The following is a 21,415-nucleotide window of genomic DNA, read 5'->3' on the forward strand; positions in this document are numbered from 1 at the left end:
CAGAGTACCCTATTGGAACACAGGTTCTGTGGAAATCCGGTGTCAGCAGGTCACCAGTTAGAGCACTAAATTAAATTTTCACTAGCGAATATTTGTCCACAGCAGTTTAAATCCTTTTTTATTTTGTTTACACATGAGGGGGCAGTATGGTACTATAAAGCAAATGTGCTGGTGAAACGCTTGTTTACATTGATATATAATAGTTTTTAGGTGGGGACTTTTAGACTCTGTGGTTATAACTTCAATATGGTTGTCTCTTACTAAATGTGATCCACATATGTGATACCCTCATTCATATACACGGGTCACATGGCTGTTTTTATTCAAATGCATAAATATAATAATTTCCTTGCAACGGGGGCTTTCCCGCTGTGTGTGTTATTGTTTTATATTTATGTTTTGTTTAACGCTAGCTGGCTTTCTTCCTGTTTCTTGCTTCCACCGAAGGAGCATCAGCCCTCTAGAGATGCCAGGTCTGTTAGGCAGTTGCCTTTAAATATTTTAGTTTATGACTTCATTAAAGGCTGGAGGGTCTCCAGTGTTGCTGGGGACAGGAAGCCTCTGAACTCAGGTCTGTGTAACCAGGGAAGCTCTGTTATAAATCACCTGCGTGACACACTTCCCTTTATGGCACAGATTGCTTTGTTTTGCTGATATGCGAATGACACTGTAGATAATCAAGGTGCTAATACTCTAGCTTTCATAAGTGGAGGGGAAATTATTAAGAGAAGTTGGAGGGTATTCAAGTGAATTGATAAAGTCTACCAGACAGTTTATGGAAGGTGTATGTGGGAATCTGAAAGGTAATTTCATAAGCACCAGCTATTTTTAAACATGTAAAAAATATTTGCAGTCATATGTTTTTGTTTGTGTAGTTTGAAAAAAAATCGAGACAAGCTTTTTGGCATAAATATAACCCTGTGTGAAATTTAATGGGATATTTGTTTTTAATAATTTATCCTGGCTACTTCCTTTACGGGTGAAGAGCTGTGATATTGTCTACACCTGGTAAAGGTAATTATAGTATTTAGTTTGGAAATGAATTTGTTGTGAAATATAATGATTTGATGTTGCTTTGACTTAATTTTAATGAGAAATTTTATTTAGAAATCTTCTGTTAGGAAATAAATAAAAGACTGAGACTTATACCCCAAATTTGAAGGACTGGGTTCTTGGCTCCAGCCTGTTGTGGATGAACTCCAAATCAAATGTTGTTTGATGGCTGGTCTACTGTTGGAATACACAGGTTTCTGTTCAGGGGAAACAACTGACGTTCTTTGTGCTTTGATGGCAGATTTTTCGGACCCTGCCTGATGCCACATTCCCTGAGTCAGTCTCCCTGTCAGCGTCACCTCCAAATGCTCCACCAAGACAATCAAAGAGACAAGGCCAGAGGACCAAGAGACCGGTGGCTGTATATAATCTTTGTCTGGAGCTGGAAGATGGTAAGATGTTCATTGTATTTTTCTGCTGGACAGCATGCTGAGAATATGACATATCATATGTCCCCTGGGCAGGCCATGGTTTTCTATTCTCTCTGTGTGTGCATGTGTGTTTATTGATTTTCTTTGAGAGAGAGAGAGAGAAACATCAATTTGTTGTTCCACTTACTGATGCATTCACTGGTTGGTTCTGGTATGTGCCCTGATCGGGGATCGAACCCAAAAACCTTGGTGTATCCGCGACGCTCTAACCAACTGAGCTACCGGGCCAGGGCCATCCTTTGTGTTTTAATTTCTTTTTCCCTTAAGATTATAATTTTTGAGTTTAACAGGGAGGGTAAACAGTTTCTTGTCAGGGAGAGAATGTAAGTTTCAGTTTTGTGTTTGTCTTTGTTATGCATGGTTCTTTTTATATTTTTAAAAGACAGCTTAAATTTCTTTTTTGGGAGACTTGTGTGACCTCTTGTGAGGTTACATAACCCTGAGACAAATGGAAGGGGAACTAAAATTAAAGCAGATCTTTTATGAGAGGAGCAGATAGAGTCGGATGTTAAATGCATTTAGATTAGAGGCAAGTTTACCGTTGCCCTGGGGTCATGGCTCACGCACCTTACTTGCCCTCGTTTTTTCTTTCTCAAAGGGCAGGTATCTGATCATACGGCAGGGGTGGAAAATTGGTCTGCTTTTAGAGGCCAGGCCGAGTGAACTGAGCTGCTATGGGACTCTGGCAAATGGAAGTTCTCATGTCCCACTTAGGCTAACGTTCCAGCTCATTCTTGTCACGTGATCATGTTGCCTCTGTATTGCCAGACTGCTTAGATTTTTAAAAAGTATATATGTTTTTATTGATTTCAGAGAGAGGAAGGTAGAGGGGAGAGAGAGAGAAACATCAGTGATGAGAGAGAATCATCGATCGGCTGCCTCCTGCACGCCCCCTACTGGGAATCAAGCCAGAAACCTGGGCATGGGCCCTGACTGGGAATTGAACCGTGACCTCCAGGTTCATGGGACAGCCCTCAGCCACTGAGCCACACCGGCTAGGCAGACGGCCTCGTTTTTAAGAGAGTCTGGAAATTTGAATTTTAAACACCAACTCCTACAGAACAAGACGGCGAGCCCAGGTATAGAGAACACCGATTGCTGATTTGTATCCATGTGGTTATTGGCGTGGAGAAGGAGATGCTCATAGTCTCAAAACCTGCATTTTCAGCATGCCTGTCTGTAGCTGCCACTCTTTTGTGGTGGGACTTCACTCCTGTTGGGGACGTTTCCTGATTTTGAAATTAGTCTTCTTTTTTCTTCCTCTTCTCACACTCTTCTTTTGTATCTTTCATTTATTATTCTTTAAAGCTATGGAGGTTATGTTGTTTTGGAAGTGTGAGATGATTGTCAAAGGGAGGGAGGGATAGAAGATGAAAACAAATGCAATACCTTCATCATAAGCAGTTATATATGCAAATGTCCAAAGATCTCTGCAAGCAACTGACACTGTCTTTAACTCAGCTGACTTGGGGGTGTCTGTGGGAGGACGCAGAATGCTTCCTGTAATAACACTGGAGGCTACGATGTTTTTTTCAAGATTTTTAATTACTTTTAAAAGTTTAAAGATTTCAAAAAATGTTTGTGGCTGATTGTTTTCTTCTTTAAAAATTTTTTAATTTAATATATTTGAGTGACATTGGTTAATAAAATTATAGGTTTCAAGTCTATGATTCTATGATACATCATCTGTATATTGCATTGTGTGCGCACCACCCCAAGTCAGATCTTCCGTCACCATATATTTGATCTCCTTTACCACTCTCCTACCCCTCTTCTCCTCTGGTGACCACCATACTATTGTCTGTGAGTTTTTGTTTGTATGTCTTACTTGTTCATTTGTTGCTTTCAGTTTTATATCTCACACATGAATGAAATCATATGGTTGTTGACTTTTTCTGTCTGACTTATCTCATTTAGCACGATAGTCTCCAGATCCATCCATGTTGTCACAGATGGCAGTATTTCATCTTTTCTTATGGCTGAGTAGTAGTCTATTGTATACATGCACCACATCTTCTTTACCCAGTTATCTCTTGAAGGACACTTCGGTTGTTTCTATGTCTTGGTCACTGTGAATAACGCTCTGATGAACATGGGGGTGCATATATCTTTACGAACAATTTTTTCCAAATTTTTCTGGTACATACCCAGAAGTGGGGTTGCTGGGTCATATGGTAACTCTATTCTTTCTTTTTTGAGGAATCTCTGTACTGTTTTCCATAGTGGCTGTAGCAACTTACATTTCCCCCATCAGTGAATGAGGGCTCCTTTTTCTTCATAACCTCTCCAACACTTGTTATTACTTGTCTTGTTGATCACAGCCACTCTAACAGGTGTGAAATGGTATGGCATTGCCGTTTTCATTTGCATTTCCCTAATAGCTGCTGAAGTTGAGCATCTTTTTGTGTATCTGTATGTCCTCTTGGGAGAAGTGTCTGCTCAGGTCCTCTGCCCATTTTTTAATTGGATTGTTTATCTTTTTGTTGTTGAGTTGTATGGGTGCTTTATATATTTTGGATTTTAACCCTTTATCACAGGTGTTGTTTGCAAATATCTCCTCCCATTCAGTTAGTTGCCTTTTTGTTTTGTTGAAGGTTTCTTTTTCTGTGCAGAAGCTTTTTAGTTTGATACGGTCCCATCCATTAATTTTTGCTTTACTTTCCTTGCTTTTGAGGTCAATTTCATAAAATCCTCTCTAAGACCAAGGTCCATGAATTTAGTACCTATGTTCTCTTCTATGTGATTTATTGTTTCAGGTCTTATACTTAGGTCTTTGATCCATTTTGAGTTAATTTTTGTACATGGTGACAAAGAGCAGTCTACAGTGTCATTCTTTTGTACGTGGCTTTTCAATTTTCCCAGCATCATTTATTGACGAGGCTTCCCTTTTCAAAACATTGTAGGTTTTTGTTTGCTTTGCAGAAAATTTTTTGCCCATAAATGTTTAATTTTTACTGGGGGCTTAAGACATATTTCGTATGATAACAAATACTAGTTTTACAGTCAGATCTCTGCTTTCCAGAGGAGGGGCATGAATTGTTAACATCAGCCTGTAATGTCAGAGCTTTCTTTTAGACGTTAGTTTCAACTTCCGACCCCAGCTAACCTTCTTATTTCTCTTTTTCTCACTTTCACTCTCTCAATAGAGTTGCTAATAAGGAGTGAAACTGACTGGTTGGAATTGCACCTTTTCTTACAGCTCACTTGTTCTCAGGTGGAAGTGTTAAGAAAGAGTAAAAGAAGCAAATGTTGAAAAGTAAAAGGGGGAAAATCAAGAAGACAATGATAATATGTACATTGGCTCAAAACTGAACTGACTGTATTTCATGAAGGAAATGACCAAAGTGAGGCCTTTTATCTTAGAATTACATCTACTTTTTTGGCGTTTTTAGGAATTTAATTATAATATCCAGTCACATTAATATGTACATAGCATATTAGCCTTTTGATCTCTGGGTTGCTAAGTGATTATTAATGGGTAAGAAATTGTTGAAGTGATATTCAGCACATCTTTCATGGAATGTTCAAGATGGCTTGCTACAGTTCTTAGGTCATATAATAATTCTTAAAAATTATTTGATTGTAAGGGAAAAGACGAATGTCAGATATTCAGCTCTTTAGTGTGTTTTATGTTCACCATTTATATAATGTTTCATTCTACATTTTGTATTTTATAATTTTACATTAAATCTTGATTGTAGCCTTAGATTTTTTTTTTTTAAAGTCAGAATCAGGAAATCCCATGATTTTGGTCATGGAGTGATTTTATTTTATCTTAGAGGTCATAGGATAGCAATTAAAAACTATTATTTATCCCACCCCCACCCCCACCCCCACCTCCACCCCCATTAATTGTAGCTAAGCTTTAGTTAAATTGTGCGAAAAAGAATTATTTCAGAGAGAACAAAGTAGAGGTATGTTTGGCATATTCTAAAAAAAGGGAAATAAGTGAAGAGAAGTGCTGTATATGCTTTTGAAAGGAATCATTCAGGGAAAGGATACTAAAAAACATATTGAATATGACTCACCATGTTGAAAACTCTACCCCTTCAAAAAAAAAATCTATTCTTATCACTAGGACTTAAAGGTTTTTTTTCTGTAGCCTGAGTCATCTAATGTCACCTCTACTTGAAGGTTTCAAAAGGTTGAGTCTTTTGTTGTATTTTTTCTTATTGACAGCGGTTGAGGTATGAATTTTACCCAACTTTGGTTGGTTATTTTTTCAGATGTTTTAGTTTACATCAGTCTGATAGAAAATTTAAATGCAAATATGTCGTTTTCTCCCCACCCCACTCCACCCCATTTACTCACTGTAGAATAAGGTAAATTTGATTGAATAAAATCCAGGACACATAGTTTTGTTTAAAAATTAGGTAGATTATCTGCCAAGATTCAGGGAACTAGAATGGATAACGGGAGATTTTCTTCAGCACTCTGATTTGGTCACAGTTTTGGTATTTGAGTGAAGTGGTCTATGGCATGTCACTTCATCTTTGCTATGATGTAACTGTATGAAACTATGATTTACCAAACAGCCGGCCCTGGAAAACACTCGGTTTCAGTTTAACATCAGACAGATCAAAAAGTCATTATTAGCAAAGACTCAGCAACCCCTTTAGCATGAGCCTGGATGCAGAGAATCCAACTGGTGTGAAATAGGAGACTGTGCTGTTAGACGTGATTTTTATTTTGTTATATTTAACCCACCGCACTCCCAATTGAGAAATGGCCGGTGTAATTAAAGACACTTAGTATCTTTACTTTGATAAAGACTTTAATTAGCTTTAGCACATTTGGCCATACTACATATACAGTGCTCATTATTTTTCTTTGTAATATATGATTAAATGATAATAAATGTACTGATATTAAACGACTTTAAAATTCTAGTTACTTGCTTATGGATCTTTGTTGAGGATTATTATGAACTGAAAAGGACACCGTATCTAGTTAGATTTCTTTAAGTAGAGGAGCTGTTAAATATTTACTGAAATATTTGTCTGTCTGTATTTTGTAGAAGCCTTATTGTTCAGAATGACATAGCATTGAAGCATCTCACAAACTTCAAAGCCGAGTCGACTTGGCTAAGTCAGTTGAGAAATATCAAAATACAAGGTAGGCCAAGTGCTAAAAAGATGAAAAACCAAAGGTTGCTTTTATTTCATTGTCAAGTTATCTTTTTGTGTTTTCATTTCTGTAGCGCTAGTAGCGAAACAGCTGTGCAGAAGTCCAGTGGAGGCTGTATCTTTGTTCTATCCCGCTCACTCCAAACTTATACCCTTACTGCTTCTATGCAAAGAGAGGCTTGTGTGTGTTGTCATTTCCCCCACTACAAGGAAACTTCATGAGTCTCCATGAGATTTATCCTTTATTTTTCATTCAAGGCGGAAAAAAATTTTTAAAAGAAGTTTTGGGAAGTGAAAGAGAATATTATCATCTGAATTTTGACGATGCTCTCCTTTTCTTTTTGCTGGCTCTAATTTTAAATGGAACTAGGCACTCACGGGACTAGTTTTTTATTTGTGTCTTCTCGGGTAATTATGTACTCTGTGCCCATCTTTTTTTATACATGATAGAGCAGTCTATTTAGGTAACATAAAAATATGATTTACAGCGAATTGAAAACAAAGTCATCTTGCAAGCCAACTGGCAGGACTTCATGCTGTTTTAAAGTGGGCCTGGCTTGGGTGCCATTGGGTTGGGCCTCGGATGTGCTGGCTGCAGCACTTTCTGTCGACTATGTGTTACTGTAGTCCCGCAGCCATGGTAGATACCGTGACTAGGGTGCAGAGCCTTATCAGCAAAACATGAAAATACAGCTGTTGATGTGCAGTGAAACATGATTATTTTCCTTCTGTCCTAAGGAGGAACATATCCTGGGGTTCAGTCTCTCAGATCAGAGGGGGATGACTTGGTCTGTGGGAACCAGGAAGGCTGTGGTAAGAGGCTGGTTAAGTAATGGAGACTTGGGCTGATGTTGGCATGAACCAGCGCTAGTAATGGAAAAGGGTGTCTGGGAGAGAGGGTGAAGCAAGTCGTTGGGACTTGGTAACTGACTGGATGTGGAAGATGAAGGCAGGTGATCTAAACGATGTCATCAGCCACATTTTAGGCTCATAGGTAAATCTATCCTTGTGTTTATGACTTAGTTTTTGCCCTGAGGGTCTAAAAAAAAATATTTAGACCATCTTTCCATTAAAAGGAAGGAAATGTCTCACTTTGTTAGTGTTTTCAATACATATTGCTGTACATAACTGCTTTGGAAAATAATGTTTAGTAGAAATGGTGTAAAATATATTGGCATAAATAGTATATATGGGAAGTCAGTGGAAAGAGAAATATTAAAGAATTACTAAATGTTATGTCTTCTTAGAGAAAGAATAGTCTCATAACATGAACAATGCGTAGAGGTAATTTTTCTCCTACTATCCCTCACATTGATGCATAGGTTCATTATAAAGCATGGGAGGCAACCACTGTACCGCTTATTTCAGTAGGATCAAGGATGCGTAGCTGGCGGTCATGGCAGCTCCGCACTCTCTAATCACAGTTCCCAAGAGAGTATCTTTAGAAATTGCCGTCATGAAAACATGCTTTTGTAAGTGAATTGCAACTACCCTGCCCTCCCCAAAATGTTATCAGGACACTTGGGTACGAGCAGAACCACTTTAAAACCATTGTTGACATGAATTTTTAGTGACACATGCTACAGCGATTGATGTGTCCTTGTAGACCTTTCTCATCATCTTGACACAGAATTATAATCAACCCAAGTAACCGGGCACGAGCATATCTTTGTTTTAATCTTGGTAATCTTCATCCAAGTCTCATCTTTTTTTTTTTTTTTGCATGACACTTCACACGTAGGCTTTGGGTAATAACTTTCTGAGTGCCGAGACCTCTTGCAATGTTATGATTCCTTGACATGGAATTACTGCGTTGTGAAGTGAGTTTAAGACCAGGTTTCGATCAGTGACAGTACATGTAGACAGATTATTTCTTAACTCAATTTTACAATGTTGAGATCAATGGGTTGGAACAGGCAGCCAGAAATTTCAGGGCTGGAATTGAGTTGTGGTGTGCCCCCATACATCATGTGAGCCACCTCCCCTGCTCTGCCGTTTCCCCAGAAACCTTCCAGAACACCAGCCCCCCTAACGTTAGTGACAAAGCACAAGGCGGCTTCTTATGAGACTTCCTGTATAATCTTCGCTCTGCTTCTGTGTGGGATGAACATTTCCCCCTTTCTCTGGAGGGGGAAAAAGCGTATTTAATGCCTTTATAAAATGCATAGCTGCTTCTGTGGTGAAAATAAGTTCATGGTAGGTAACTAGAATTTATAGAAGAGAGAGAAATTCTTTAAAGCTTGTCTCCCTGTGGTGTGGGGTTTTTTTTCACTTCTAATAGCTTTTATTTTAATTTCTAGTTCTGAATTCAAGCAGCTGTCACTCTCTTTATAGCCCTCTTTGAAACTCTTATGGCGTAGGAGGTAGCCAGGCTGTCTAAGAAACATCTTTTCAAACCAACCAAAGTATTGTTTATCCTGAATGAAATAGAATTTTTAAAGGCTGTCAAGAGTGACTGATGTGAAACGTTCTCTTTGGTAGCCAGGAAGACGAGCAGAAATCTCGAAGGGGAAGGTATTATCTCAGCGTGGCCAGCTCCCAGCGACTTCTATTACTCAGAAAACTCTTATGGACTCTGATAAAAATTACCAGGAAATAAGGGTGCTGTTGACTGTTAATATAACAAAACAAACCTGTGGCCAGTTCATTTTTACCTACTCAATCCTCACCAGCGGTGGGGGAGAAAGAACAGCTGTGAGGCTGAGCACTGTGGAGGCTGCTCCTGTAAGTGCTGTCCCTGGCGGCCTTGACTGAGCCCTGGGCCGCGGCTCTGGAGCTCGGCTCCCTCAGTGCTCCTTCTGCTTCGCGTGGGTTCCTGTGCGCCTTCCCTGAGCCGGAGTTAGGGGGCCAGTGACGCCCTTAGATCAGACAGATCTTCCAGCTGATTAAAATGAATTCTTGGGCTGACATTTTGCATGTACTGATATTCTTTAAAGTCGGCCACATGATTTTTTTGAGCTTCAAATGTTATGGTCATGATTTAATTTTTCTCTTTGGGTCAGAATAGAAATAATGATTATTTAAGCCTCTGACTGTTGCGTTTTTTCTTAGTTATTTTAAAGATAGACTCTTTCTTAAAATTGAAAGAAGTGTAAAAACAGGTCACAGAATTTGGAGAGTAATAATGAACAGTTGCATATGCCACCGTATAGACCAGGTTTTGTTTTTAGCAATATTTATTAGGTCATCGTAACAATTCTATAGGTATGTTATTATCCCTATTTTAGAATAAAGTTCAGGAAGCTGAGGCGCGAAGAGGGTCAGCAGCTCAGCCAGTCTCCCTGCTGGTTAGTGATGAGGCCGCTGCGGCCAGGCAGCCCCATCGGAGTCTGGGCTCCGCCGGAGGGCAGAACACAAACGCTGCCGCGAAGTCGGAGGTATTCTGTGCATTTCAAATAATATGTTGACTTATTCTTGTTTTAAGTTTAAGAATGATTCTTAGTTTTTCCATTTAAAACCGTTTTTTTATGGTCTTCATGAAAGAGAAGGCAGAGCCGGCGCCGTGTATGGTTTTAAACCTGGGCACGTCCAGTGTGACTAGACAGGGTGGGTTGTCCAGGAGAAAAGAGGATGCTGATTTTTGTGGAAAGGTGGGAGGGAGAACGATCATTTTATTTCAGCGATGCATCTATTTCGTTGTGAGTTTTGCAACCATCTGGTCTTAGGTTGGTTGTGATGAGGGTGTCTCAGTGCCCGATGCTTTCACAGATTGTTAGAATGTGTAACGTGACCACAACCAGTGCTGCCTGAATATACGGGATTTTGCTGTTTTCTTTTTTTTTTTTTCTCCCATTATTTTATTAAATTTAAAAAGAATAGAGACTATGTGCCCTGGTTTGCAACACCAAAACGTATGAAATTACAAAGTAAAAAGTCTGCACCCCAGCAACTCAGTTCCTGCCCCCGCTGCATTTGCAAAAACAGAGCTGTGATCAATGATGTCAATAGATTGAGCCCTCTGAAGGCGCCATCTTTTAGTTCCAGAGTTATCTAACAGCGGCAATTTCAGATGTCTTTTTCATTTTGTAAGTCAAAAATAGTAAAGGAATTTAATGTAGTTCAACTTACAGTTTCTTAAATCCTCACAGAGTTGAGATGCAGGTGGGACGGCTAACCGCTGTTAGTAGGTTCGTACCATGTGCAGCCGCTCTGTGTGGGTCAGAAATGATTATCAGCAGTGCCGTGTAGTTCACCCTATGGTTTCCTGTGTATCCTTCCAGAATTCTTTATGTAGATATAAGCAAATACGAATATAGTTCCTTATTTTACCCCCACGTGCACCCAAAAGCTCACAGTGTACTTCATTTTAAATATTTTACAGTATATCTTGTGTTGCTTTTTTGTGTCAATACCAAGAGAGCCCGCCTCCCCTTTTCACCGCTGTGTAGTGTTCTGTCGCGTTCTCTTGTGTGGGTGGCCCTCTCGGATGGCATTTTGTGCTACAGCCAAGCACAAGCAGATGGTGCTGGTCCCTTACCACACACAGGCTTCTAGATTTCCAGTGGTAAAATGTTTCTACAGCAATCACACACATAGAATGCTTTTGAATGAATAAATCATGTTATAAAACAGAATTTTCAATATAATCTATTTAAAAGAAAATTATGTAAATAGATGTATAAACATAGACATAAATTTGGAAGAATATTAATCAGTCATGACAGTGGTTATCTTAGAGATCGAGAGTGTGATGATTTTCCTTTCTACACAGCTATTTCTTTTTCCTACAGAGTATTCCTTGTTATATATATATGTACATACAAACACATACAACATGCATACATACATGTGTATTTAAATTACAGGATTTCAGCTTAATGTTGATGCAGGCTGTGTTTGGTACTTGGTGTGTTGGGTGTAGGTTAAGATTTGAAGGGGCAAGAATGACAGAATGACTCAGAGCCCTCGTAAGAAGGGTGTGGAGTCCCTCTAGCATGAGTTGACCTGAAGGGACTCTGTTGGTGCTACATTGAGAATGAGTAACTCTTGCTGCTTAGAGATTTCCCGTTTGAGCTAATGTATTTTTCACCCTCTACCTGGGCTGCTCTCTCAGAATCACATGTCCTAGCATTTTGGGAACCCCTATCACTGGAAATACGTAGGCAGCAAATAATTTTATTAAATAGTAGAATTATTTGTGGTTAAGTTTGGATTCAAACTAACCTGGATTTAAATCTCTGTCGCTTCTTGCTGTCTTTAATGATCTCAACAAATTCTCCTGTAAGCCTCATGAGTTTGGGGCAATAAAATTTTATGTGTTTTTTGCCAAAAACAAATGTGTTAATGGCTGTACACCACCCAATAAGTAGTAAATACTCCAGAATTTTAGCTTTTATTTTCTCGAGGGCCTGATGTATGAAGGAGAAAGTAACTTATACTTTGATAGAAAATGAAACTTAGTCTTCTATTTTTTATTATTTCCGTCCAGTGTAATAAATAGGCTTATTGGTCGCTAGTGTCTAATTCTGGAAATTGATAGTAATTAACATCCTTATGTGAGAAGAATTGTGGGGGGGGGGGGACAGGGAAGTAGCTCGGAGCCCACCAGCCCTCACCGTCTCCGCTGGGCCGGTTTGTGTTCCCATCAGCGTACTCTAAATTTCCCGAGCTGTCAGAGGGTCAGCCTTCCTCAGAGCTTGATGGGGAGGCGGTATCCGATTACTTTTTGGTTCCTAATCATAATAGTACATGGGTGGTTATATTTTTTGTTTCTTTATATGGGCAGAAACCTCAGTCTGTAACTAATGCCTCAGGTCTGTGATTATGATATAAAAATGGTCTCTGCTTTATAGAGTAGAGCAATTTGCTTTGACTTCTATTGACATTGCAACTGAACTGGTCTTACTCATTTTATAATTGAATCGCCACTGACTTCCATCGACCTTTGCAAGCAGCAGAGGTGGTTCCTGGAGTTGTAACCTAATGCCTATTAGCTGCTGCACTGACTTTCTGACAGTGTGTTTTATGTCATGTGATTATAACACAGCTGATTCCCTCATCAGCTTTTTCTAGCACACAGTTTTGGCATCTCCTATCAGTCTAGTAGCTTTTTGGGGCAAGCGTTATGCTTAATTTTTTAAATCTTTGGACAGTAAAAAGCAAAATCTGCTGTATAATTGATGGCAATTTCATTACATCGCTTCATGCCTTAATGTGACATGTTAATTTCTAGTTTAGGAGTTGCCTTTTCTCATACTAATTTTTTTGGGGGGGATGCATATGTCTATGTAGTTTTGTGTTGGGTTTTGTGATTGGGGTGGGAGGTTATTCAACGGAGAGTCCCATTTCCCTTTTGTAGTTGTGATTTCAGCGGGAGAAATTGTATTAGCTGATCGAGTGATTCTCATCTAGCCACTGCCTGTCATGGATCCGCATGTTATTTAGCTTCCTTAGGGTTGGTCTTGTTAGATGAAGGCACAATGGAATGAGAGGAACTGGGACATCTTGCCCCCTACCCAGCACGACATTGCTTTAACTTGCAGTGAAACTGAGAATTGGGGTAAGTGGGACTTTAGGAACGTTTTCTTCCACTTGGCAATTATAACCTGTCTCTCAGTGCACCTCCCACTGCTGAGAAACACAGTTAGCTTTTTTCCTTAATGGGTGGTTGGCAGGGTTGATTTCTTATACCCCATTCCCCTTTTCCCTAATATAAAACTTAGGGATGATTTTCTGATCAAAGAATCTAGACTGTGTGTGTGTGTGTGTGTGTGTGTGTGTGTGTGTGTGTGTGTGTGTGTGTGTGTTTTAAAACAGTCATCATTTATCACCTACTATTCTATGGATAGTAAAGAATTCCTGTTGAGTGGTAGGGTTGGGTTTGCTTTTTAAAGAGAGATACCTAATTACATTAGCAATTCTAAAAGTTCAATTTTAAAGTCAAACTTTGAGTTCCCTAGCCTATTTTTATTACTCTAATTAGTTTAAGAAAGTAACTAACTTCCCTTCTCCCCTCCCCGCCTTCTCTGTATACTTTTTCAGTTAAGGAAAACTAATGTATGAGATAATATGATATAAATCTTCTTGCCTATGTTTTGAGAAAGATAAGAATAGATTTTTGGCTTGAAAAATATATCAACTTTAATTTTTATCTTACCTAGGACTTTTTCTTTCTATAGATCTTACCTGTTTAATGCCACCACCGATAGCGCCTCTTAAAGCAAGTTATCACAACTGGCCATTTTAGTTTCAGTTGACTAGCGTATAGAAAGATGTGAAGGCAGCACTGGATTTTCTTTGGCTGGTTGGGTGTCATGTGGGATTTGGATCTGACCATGCCTGTTCTCAGCTGTGCTGCTCAGAGACTGCTCTGCCGTGTGCCAGCCATTCTGTGTGTGTCCTACAGCTTCCAGTTAGAGAAGGTCATGAACTCCACGAGGTTCTGGCCCAGCCACGCACCTGGGTAGGTTGTGAAGAAACAAGCCTGTTCTCTTTTCTTCAGTATACAAAGAGTGACCTACTTGGATGCAACCTCTTAGATAATCCAGCTAGGCAAGACAGGCTATTCTTCTGTGATGTTTGGGTGTGGCCATTCCCCTTTTTCCTCAGTCTTGCAGTAAAGTTGGGCGTCTCGCCACCCCTGTGTCTGTAAGTCAGTAATTATGGGAATGCTTGCTCCAAGGACAGGATGCAAAACAGAATACTAAACACAACTGGAGACGACGACTGGAGCAATAGTGAGTGGTGAGCTGCTCTGAAAGCCAGGTCCTTTACTCAGAGTCGGAACTCTTGAATGTTTCACTACCTACAGCAGTTTCCCCCAGTAATTTGAAAGCAAGGAGACATTATGATGTACTTAAAAGACTTGGGTTGGAAAGGGGAGGCCATGTGCAGCTCAGGTGTCCTTGGATGTCCTTGTTAAAAGTGGCATTCCATACTAGGTGAGTTGGTTCTGATCTAGTATAACAGTTCTATGATGTCTCATTTCTCATGAGTCAAGCAGTACACTTTGACCTACATTAACCACATTTTAGGGAACAGCCCTGCTCAGTGCAGGCTACTCTTCCCATGCACTTGATCATTAAAGAACGAATAGCTGTAGCCTTTGAGCTCCATCAGCCTTCACATTCCATTGTTGGCCTGGTCCTATCTGTCATGTTGGCTTTATGAAAATCGGTGGAGACGTGCTTTCTTTCTACTGTTTCATATATCTGGAGCTTCTCACCAGCTTCTAGATAGGTGTAGCTTTATTTTTACGGATACTTCCATATTGGGTGTACAGCATTCAGTTTTATTTGCGATATCAAGTTCAGCAGCATTTTGAGTTGAGGGGAGGGGAAACAAGTGTTGGCTTATTCTAATTTACACTTGTCAGTGCAGCATTAGGAACTAGTTTTGACAGGGCAAAATATAGCCACTCAGACTTTATTTTAGCCAAGTATGTCAGAATATATATGAGATGAGCTTGGGAGTACTGTTCTTGATGTTAGACACCCCTCTCCTTTTTAGTACACTCTATATCCTAGGTAACATTTGGAGGAAGGACCACTATGGTTTGAAGGAGGTTTTATTGATGTCATAATATCTGCCACAGGGTGGTGGAAACTAGGGCAGCATGAATGTTTCCTGCTTAGTTCAGAGGTTATGTTTTGAATAGGCTTCTATAAGCCAGCCAAGCAAACAAATAAAACTCTCTTCCTACTGCAGCATTTTAGAATTCCCACCCAGTTTTGAACTCTTCCAATCCACTTCATCCCCAGAGCTGTTAGTCTGTCTGCTACCTTGACTTTTACCCAGAGAATTCTTGTCCTTGAGGGTATCCTTCCTCTTGATCACCTCCTGAGCCCCCTTCAACTTCAGGCATGAAGCCTGAATTTTTGGTGCTCTGGGCTTCCTTGGGTAGAGCATCATTAGAGCAGACACACCATTTGGGCAAAAAAATGGAACTGCTCTAAGCAGGACATTATTGGTTATTACTGTGCAGCCCCATTTAAAAGGTGGAAAATGCAGAATGACAGGAGCATGCGTCCAGGCACAAGGGGAAAGGGACATGGGGTGAAGTTAATCGGAGCAGCTTTGTCCATGCCCTGCTGCTAAGAGCCCACCTGGTTTTAGTTGAAGCTACCCTGAAAAGTAAAGTAGATTGTTTACTTTTGTGATATATTTGTCTGCACTTGGGTGAGTTTTTATATGTTAAACCACCTTTTCTCATCAGTGTCCACTGTGATTTGGGAGATTTTTACCCCCTAGAAAGCCTTACATACTAACAGATAATAAAAATAATAGTTATGAGTATTAGCTTTTTACTGTATGGATTAGCCTGTGTATATTAATTATAGTATTCAAGTGATTCCTGTTGAGTGAGTAAACTAAAATAAAAAAAGACATCAAACATATTTTAGTTTCATTGAGAGTTCACCCTGACTGAATTTAGTTTCAGTATTTAAACTGTCATGGTAACTCCTCTTTGATTATTAATATGTAGGAAGTTTTCCTATTTAAATGTAGCATAAAAATATTTTGAAGCTTTTTTGTTTCCTTATAAATATTTTTGAGCTATAAAATTCTCTTTGGTATTATTTTGCTGTGTTTCACAAATTTTGATATGAAATGTTTTTATTGTTTTGAGTTATTAATCTTTCTTAATATTTATTGTGATTCTCTTTTTAACCACACTTAGTTTATCAGCCTATGGAAATTGTGACATCAAAGTATTTAAGTTCTAAATATTATGCAATTTTGGCCTGAGAATGTTTGGTTTGGTATGCATAACATTTATTCTTTGGAATTTTTTTAAGACTTTAGTCTTCCTTCATAAATATTCTATGTGTTAGGTGTGTGTGTAAAATAGATCAGCTTTGTATTATTGGTTACAGATACCTTTCTCTTTTTTTTCTTAGCTGATAGCAGTATCTGAGAGGAGTGTGTTAAAATCTCCAATTACAATTGTTGATTTTTCTGTTTTTTCCTATAGTTCGATTTGTTCTGTGAGGCTGTATCATTTAGGTGCTTTTCTTCTTGTTTGATCACCTTGTCTTTTATAGCAATATAAAATGACTTTGTTTCTCACGCAGATTATTAAGATCATTATCTTTCTTATTTGCCTGGTATATCTGTCTTTTTTAAATTTTTCAATCTTTCTTTGTCTTTGTTTTAAGCATGTTTCTTGTAGTTAACATACTGTTGGATTTAAAATATACATTTGGAGATTCATTGACTTTTTAAATTGGTGAGTTGAATCCATATATATATATATATTATATATATATATATATAATATATATATATAGTAATTACTGTTATGTTAGGATTTCTGTCATTTTATAATTTTTATTTAATGAAGTTTGATACATGTTTTTTCTTTCCTGCTTTCTCCTCAAAAAAGCATTTTTTTTTTTTTGCTGTTTCCAATGATATATATTCTGTTTTGTTTCTAAGGTTTCCCTTATTTTGGGATTTATAATCTCATTTATCTGTTGTTTTATTAAACTAAATTATTTATATTTTTCTCCACCCCTAATAAGACAAATGATTTAGTGTACTCCCATCTCCCTTTGGGCCGTCCACCCACCATGTTCATATTTTCTAGAATTTGGGTTCAGGATCATTTTGGTTGTGTTTTTACCTTTTCTTTTGCCCTAGAGTTTTAAAAAGACAACAGTAGACATTATCAAGCTTGTTGAACATCTCATGTTACTTTTATTTAAATACTTAAAAAATTTCTTTGAGTGTTGTCAATATAGTTTGTGTGCAAACCTTGGGTACTTTATGTGTAATGTTTTCTATGGCCTCACATTTGAATGACAGTTTAAATATATAATTCTATTCTCAGAATTCTTTGATACTTTAAAAATATTACTTCAATGTTGTTGTGCATTTGGCAGTGCTATTGAGAACGCTAATGTCAGTCTGGTTCCTTTTTTATATGATCTCTTTTTATCAGGCATTTTTTTATTTGGTATTTTTAAATTTTGTAGTAATGTATCTTAAAGTAGTATTTTTTTTTTAATTCCCCTGTTTGGCACGTTGAATTGAGGTCTTTGAAGTTTCTTTAATTTTGATGAACTGGTCATTATGTCTTTAAATATTTCTTCCTCTCAATTTATTTCTTCTTCTGGGACCTGGATGTTGGCAGTTCCACTTTTGTTCTGTGTATTACAAATCTCTAAATCTCTGAGTTTTTGTTGTTGAATTTGCTGACTGTGTTAGTTTTGTCTGTGTTCTCGGAATCATGGTTACAAGTCCATTGTGAAGGAGGATTTTGTGTGTAAACGGGTATGATGAGTTGGAGCCCCCTCCTCTCCTTTCTTCTTTCTACCCCTTTCTGGCCCTTGCCTCCCCCAGGTTCACCCAGGTGCTTTGGTTCAGTCCAGGTCTTTTTATTCCTGCATGTAAATCTCATCCTGGGCATGGTCAAATCCAGTTCCCCAGGTGAGTGGGGAACCTGGTCAGATTTCTGGCCTCCGTTTAGTATGGAGAACGTCTCCCAACCCCTCCTTCCCCACTGAGAGCCTGGTTTTAGCCCCCCACCTGGTGTACTGCAGGTGTTACTGTCCTAAGACGCCACAGGATTTGAAGGTCTGGCTGGTGCTATTGGGTTCCATAGCTTCTGCAGCCAGTAGACCTTTGGCTTGTGTTCTTGCTAACCTCTGAACCAGTGTTTCTGTTTCACAGAAATATGTACAGTTGTTGAGTACAGTTATATCTTTTATTTATTTTTAAGATGTTATTTTATCATGTTGTTGGACACACGTGGGAGGAGGACTGGCTTTTATTGTACAGATGTTACTGTGTTGTAAGTGCAGTTACTTTGCTCTCAGTAAATCTTTCTTTGATCCCCATGATTAACTGTTTGATACTTAGATGCCTCTGTGATTATTCTGACCTGACAGGAAAGGTATTTGTGCCAGTGGAACCGCAGCAGTAGTCTGCAGTTGTCTTCCAGTTAACCAGAGGCATACCTGTGAAGTTTGTTAGAATTCAGTTCACCTAATAGATTATATTTTCCCTCCCTCCCTCCCTCCCTTCTTTCTTTAGCTTTTTTCTTTACTCTTTTCTGTCCCTTTTCCTTTTTTCCCTTAGGTCTTCTAATACATAAGCCAGGATGTTTAAGAGAGGGGGTCGTGGAACAGCTTTGCTGCTGTGGAGATAATCTGTCTCTGAGGAGTAACAGAAACCTTCTGTGGTTTCACACCATACCCGAACATTGAATGCTAAGTGGAAAACAGCAGGGAAGGGATTCAGAGGGAATTATCTCTGACTTCTTAACTGTTAGAAAACATATTGGAGAGGAGGACAAGGAAGAAATGAATGAAATGGGTGGGAAAACTGAAAGCCTTGGCCCTCCAACCATGCAAAAGCACTTCCATTGAAGCGAAATGACCGGAAGATGCATGGAGAGTCGTGTAGCTTGTCATCATTAGAACAAGAAAGGTCAACCAACGAGATGAACATCCTCTAAATTGTTAGAACTGGTAGAATTATCAAGTTCCTGTTCCCTCTTCTTGCTCTCATTTCCTGCCAGTCTGTGAAGATTGTTTTAGCCTCTCATGGAAATTAAACTCTTGTGCATGTGCTCAGGGTCGTAAAGAAACCAGACTAAATGGTGCACAAAAGGCATGTGCTCTTGAGTGCTTTTTAGTCCAATTTTTTTCAGTATCTATATCTGTGGGGGAATCGTAAATATTTGTAAAATAACGCTCCTCTGTATTTAAAATAACAGTCACCCCCACCACCGCCGCCCACACTGCTTTGAGGAGAAGCCTGCTCCTTACGTCTGAAGTTCCTCCAAGGTTCTCTTATGGTTCTACATTTTCTCCTTTGTTCTCTCCTCCCAATGCAGTGACTTCAGCTCTGTCTTCGTGACTCTCAAATCAATAAACTTCTCCCAGACCTCTTTCCTGAGCTCTGAGGCTGCATAACCAACTCTCCACTGGGTGTTTTCACCTGGATTTTTTATTGACACCTCCAGCCCAGGATGTCTATAACAAGGCTATCTCTCACCCCCTTTTATTGTTTTTTATTCCCTGTTCCAATGAATAAATTCTGCCATCCACCCCTTCCCTAAGCCGAGAATTTGAGGCCCATCTTAGGTGCCCCCTTTCCCCTTCACCTTTGTCATAGAGTTCTAAGGACTGCAGTGCCTGAATCCCTCTTGAATTCATTCTCTGATCATATCACTTCCCTGCTTAACCTCAGCAATAACTTCCCAATGCCTGTAGAACAAATTCAGGTACCTCGGTGTATTCAAAACTCTTCACCCTAACCATCCTCCTGCTGTCTGCTTTTGACCCTGTTCTCTGACAAATCCAACTACTTGTAGCTCTGAAAACTGCCACATTCTTATTTCTGTGCTTTTAGGCTTGACATTTTCTCTGTGAGGGTGTCCTTGCTCCAAAGTCTGGCAGTCGTTTCTTCCTGCTCCTGTTGGCTGACTCCCGCGTCGTGCACCCCACCGCTGGCTGCTTTGGGGATTCCGTTCCCTGGATCTCCAGGCTGCTCCATACGATCATGGGACAGCACACGCCCCTTCTGCTTGTTTGTCTTTACCTGACTGTCTTCTGCGCTAAGCTGCGAGCATCTTGGGTCAGGGACTGATTCTTCGCCTTTACCTTTATAACCCAGCATCCATGGTATGCCTTGTACATAAGTAGACACTCAGTAAATGTTGGCAGCTGTGTGCAGATTGTGTAACAATACTCTGAGGTTTGTAGATTTTTTTCCACTTCTTAATCCCTGTGGGCACTGGCTTTCTGTGCTCAGGATACTTCATGTGGCTGTGAGTCCACTGTCAGTGTTTTCTGAACACTTGTGGTTTGCCTGGCTCTGCAGTGTGTTCTTCAGGGATCACCAAGATTGAGACATGGTCTCCATCCTCAAAAAATGCATAAAAGAAGTAGGGAACTAAAACCAGGTCACGAAACTATTAGATGGCAGTGAGATGTGAACTTGATTTCTGTGTATAGTTGGGAGAAAGGAGAGAGAAGAGGCCGGAAAGTGGTTGTTGGGAGGTGCTTTGTGGAGATGGTGGGAATTAAGCTGGACGTTGTGAGGAAGTCATTTTCTCTTCTAGATGGTGGTAGCTCTGCTTCTAGTGGGTTTCTTATCTTGGAGTCTGTTCATAAGGAAAGCCCTTCAGTGCCGTTTGTCCTCACTTACCTGGAACAACCTTGTAGCTCACAGGCGATTGGTCTGTCTCTAGAAGCCTGTTAAAGGGTGACACCTAAGGAAAGAAGTTGTGTGACACTCAAATGAACTGTGAATAGTGGTGACGAGAGTATCTGACTTTAATTCTCAACTGCAAGTTAGTTTCAGAGGATTACAAATCTTCATTCTGGAAATCATTGAACATAGAATTTGTTTTTTAATTGCATTATTTTCGTACTAGGTACAAAGTGGTAATTTGCTTTTGGTGAACTAAGGTTTCAGACATACTTATGAGTATATGGTGTTGATGTGTTTGGTGTCAGTGTTCCCTTGAGGTCAGCGATTCTCAGGTGGATAAGCTCATCCCTGAGTAGTGAAGGCGAAAGGAATTTTGTGCCCAAGGGAAGTAGGGTGAGGTGTCGCTTTGTTGGATCAGTTTGTGTAAACGTGTTCCCATCTACCAATGTTATTTTCACTTGAGGGTTCAGATTGCCACTGTTTGGCAGGAAGGAAGGGAGAAGTTCTCCTGATGGAATGTGATTTAATATGTTGAATGACAGTTTATGCTGTGTCAGTTTGTTTGGGGAAAGGATCGGAGGCAGTGTTGATGAGCTAGGGTGTCTGGTTGTAAAAACAGTTCAGGTGTCTTTTGAAAGTAACCTTAGACCCTTGCTCTCCAGTTCCCCACACTTGCTTCTCACCGACAGGCTTCTCCTCCTC

At 39.5% G+C, this 21,415-nt stretch overlaps 1 protein-coding gene across 3 annotated transcripts in view; it reads left to right on the top strand.

Annotated features, from left to right (window-relative positions):
- ARHGAP10 (Rho GTPase activating protein 10) overlaps positions 1 to 21,415 on the top strand; it is a 250,505-nt gene that overhangs the window by 207,406 nt on the left and 21,684 nt on the right. For all 3 annotated transcript variants that reach the window (XM_081134741.1, XM_081134742.1, XM_081134740.1), the window contains one exon: positions 1,295 to 1,445. In XM_081134741.1, the coding sequence (XP_080990867.1) occupies positions 1,295 to 1,445 (151 nt within the window). The remainder of the gene's footprint in view (positions 1 to 1,294; positions 1,446 to 21,415) is intronic.

The sequence above is a fragment of the Miniopterus schreibersii genome, assembly GCF_964146895.1.
Source record: "Miniopterus schreibersii genome assembly, chromosome: 4".
NCBI classification, from domain to species: domain Eukaryota; kingdom Metazoa; phylum Chordata; class Mammalia; order Chiroptera; family Miniopteridae; genus Miniopterus; species Miniopterus schreibersii.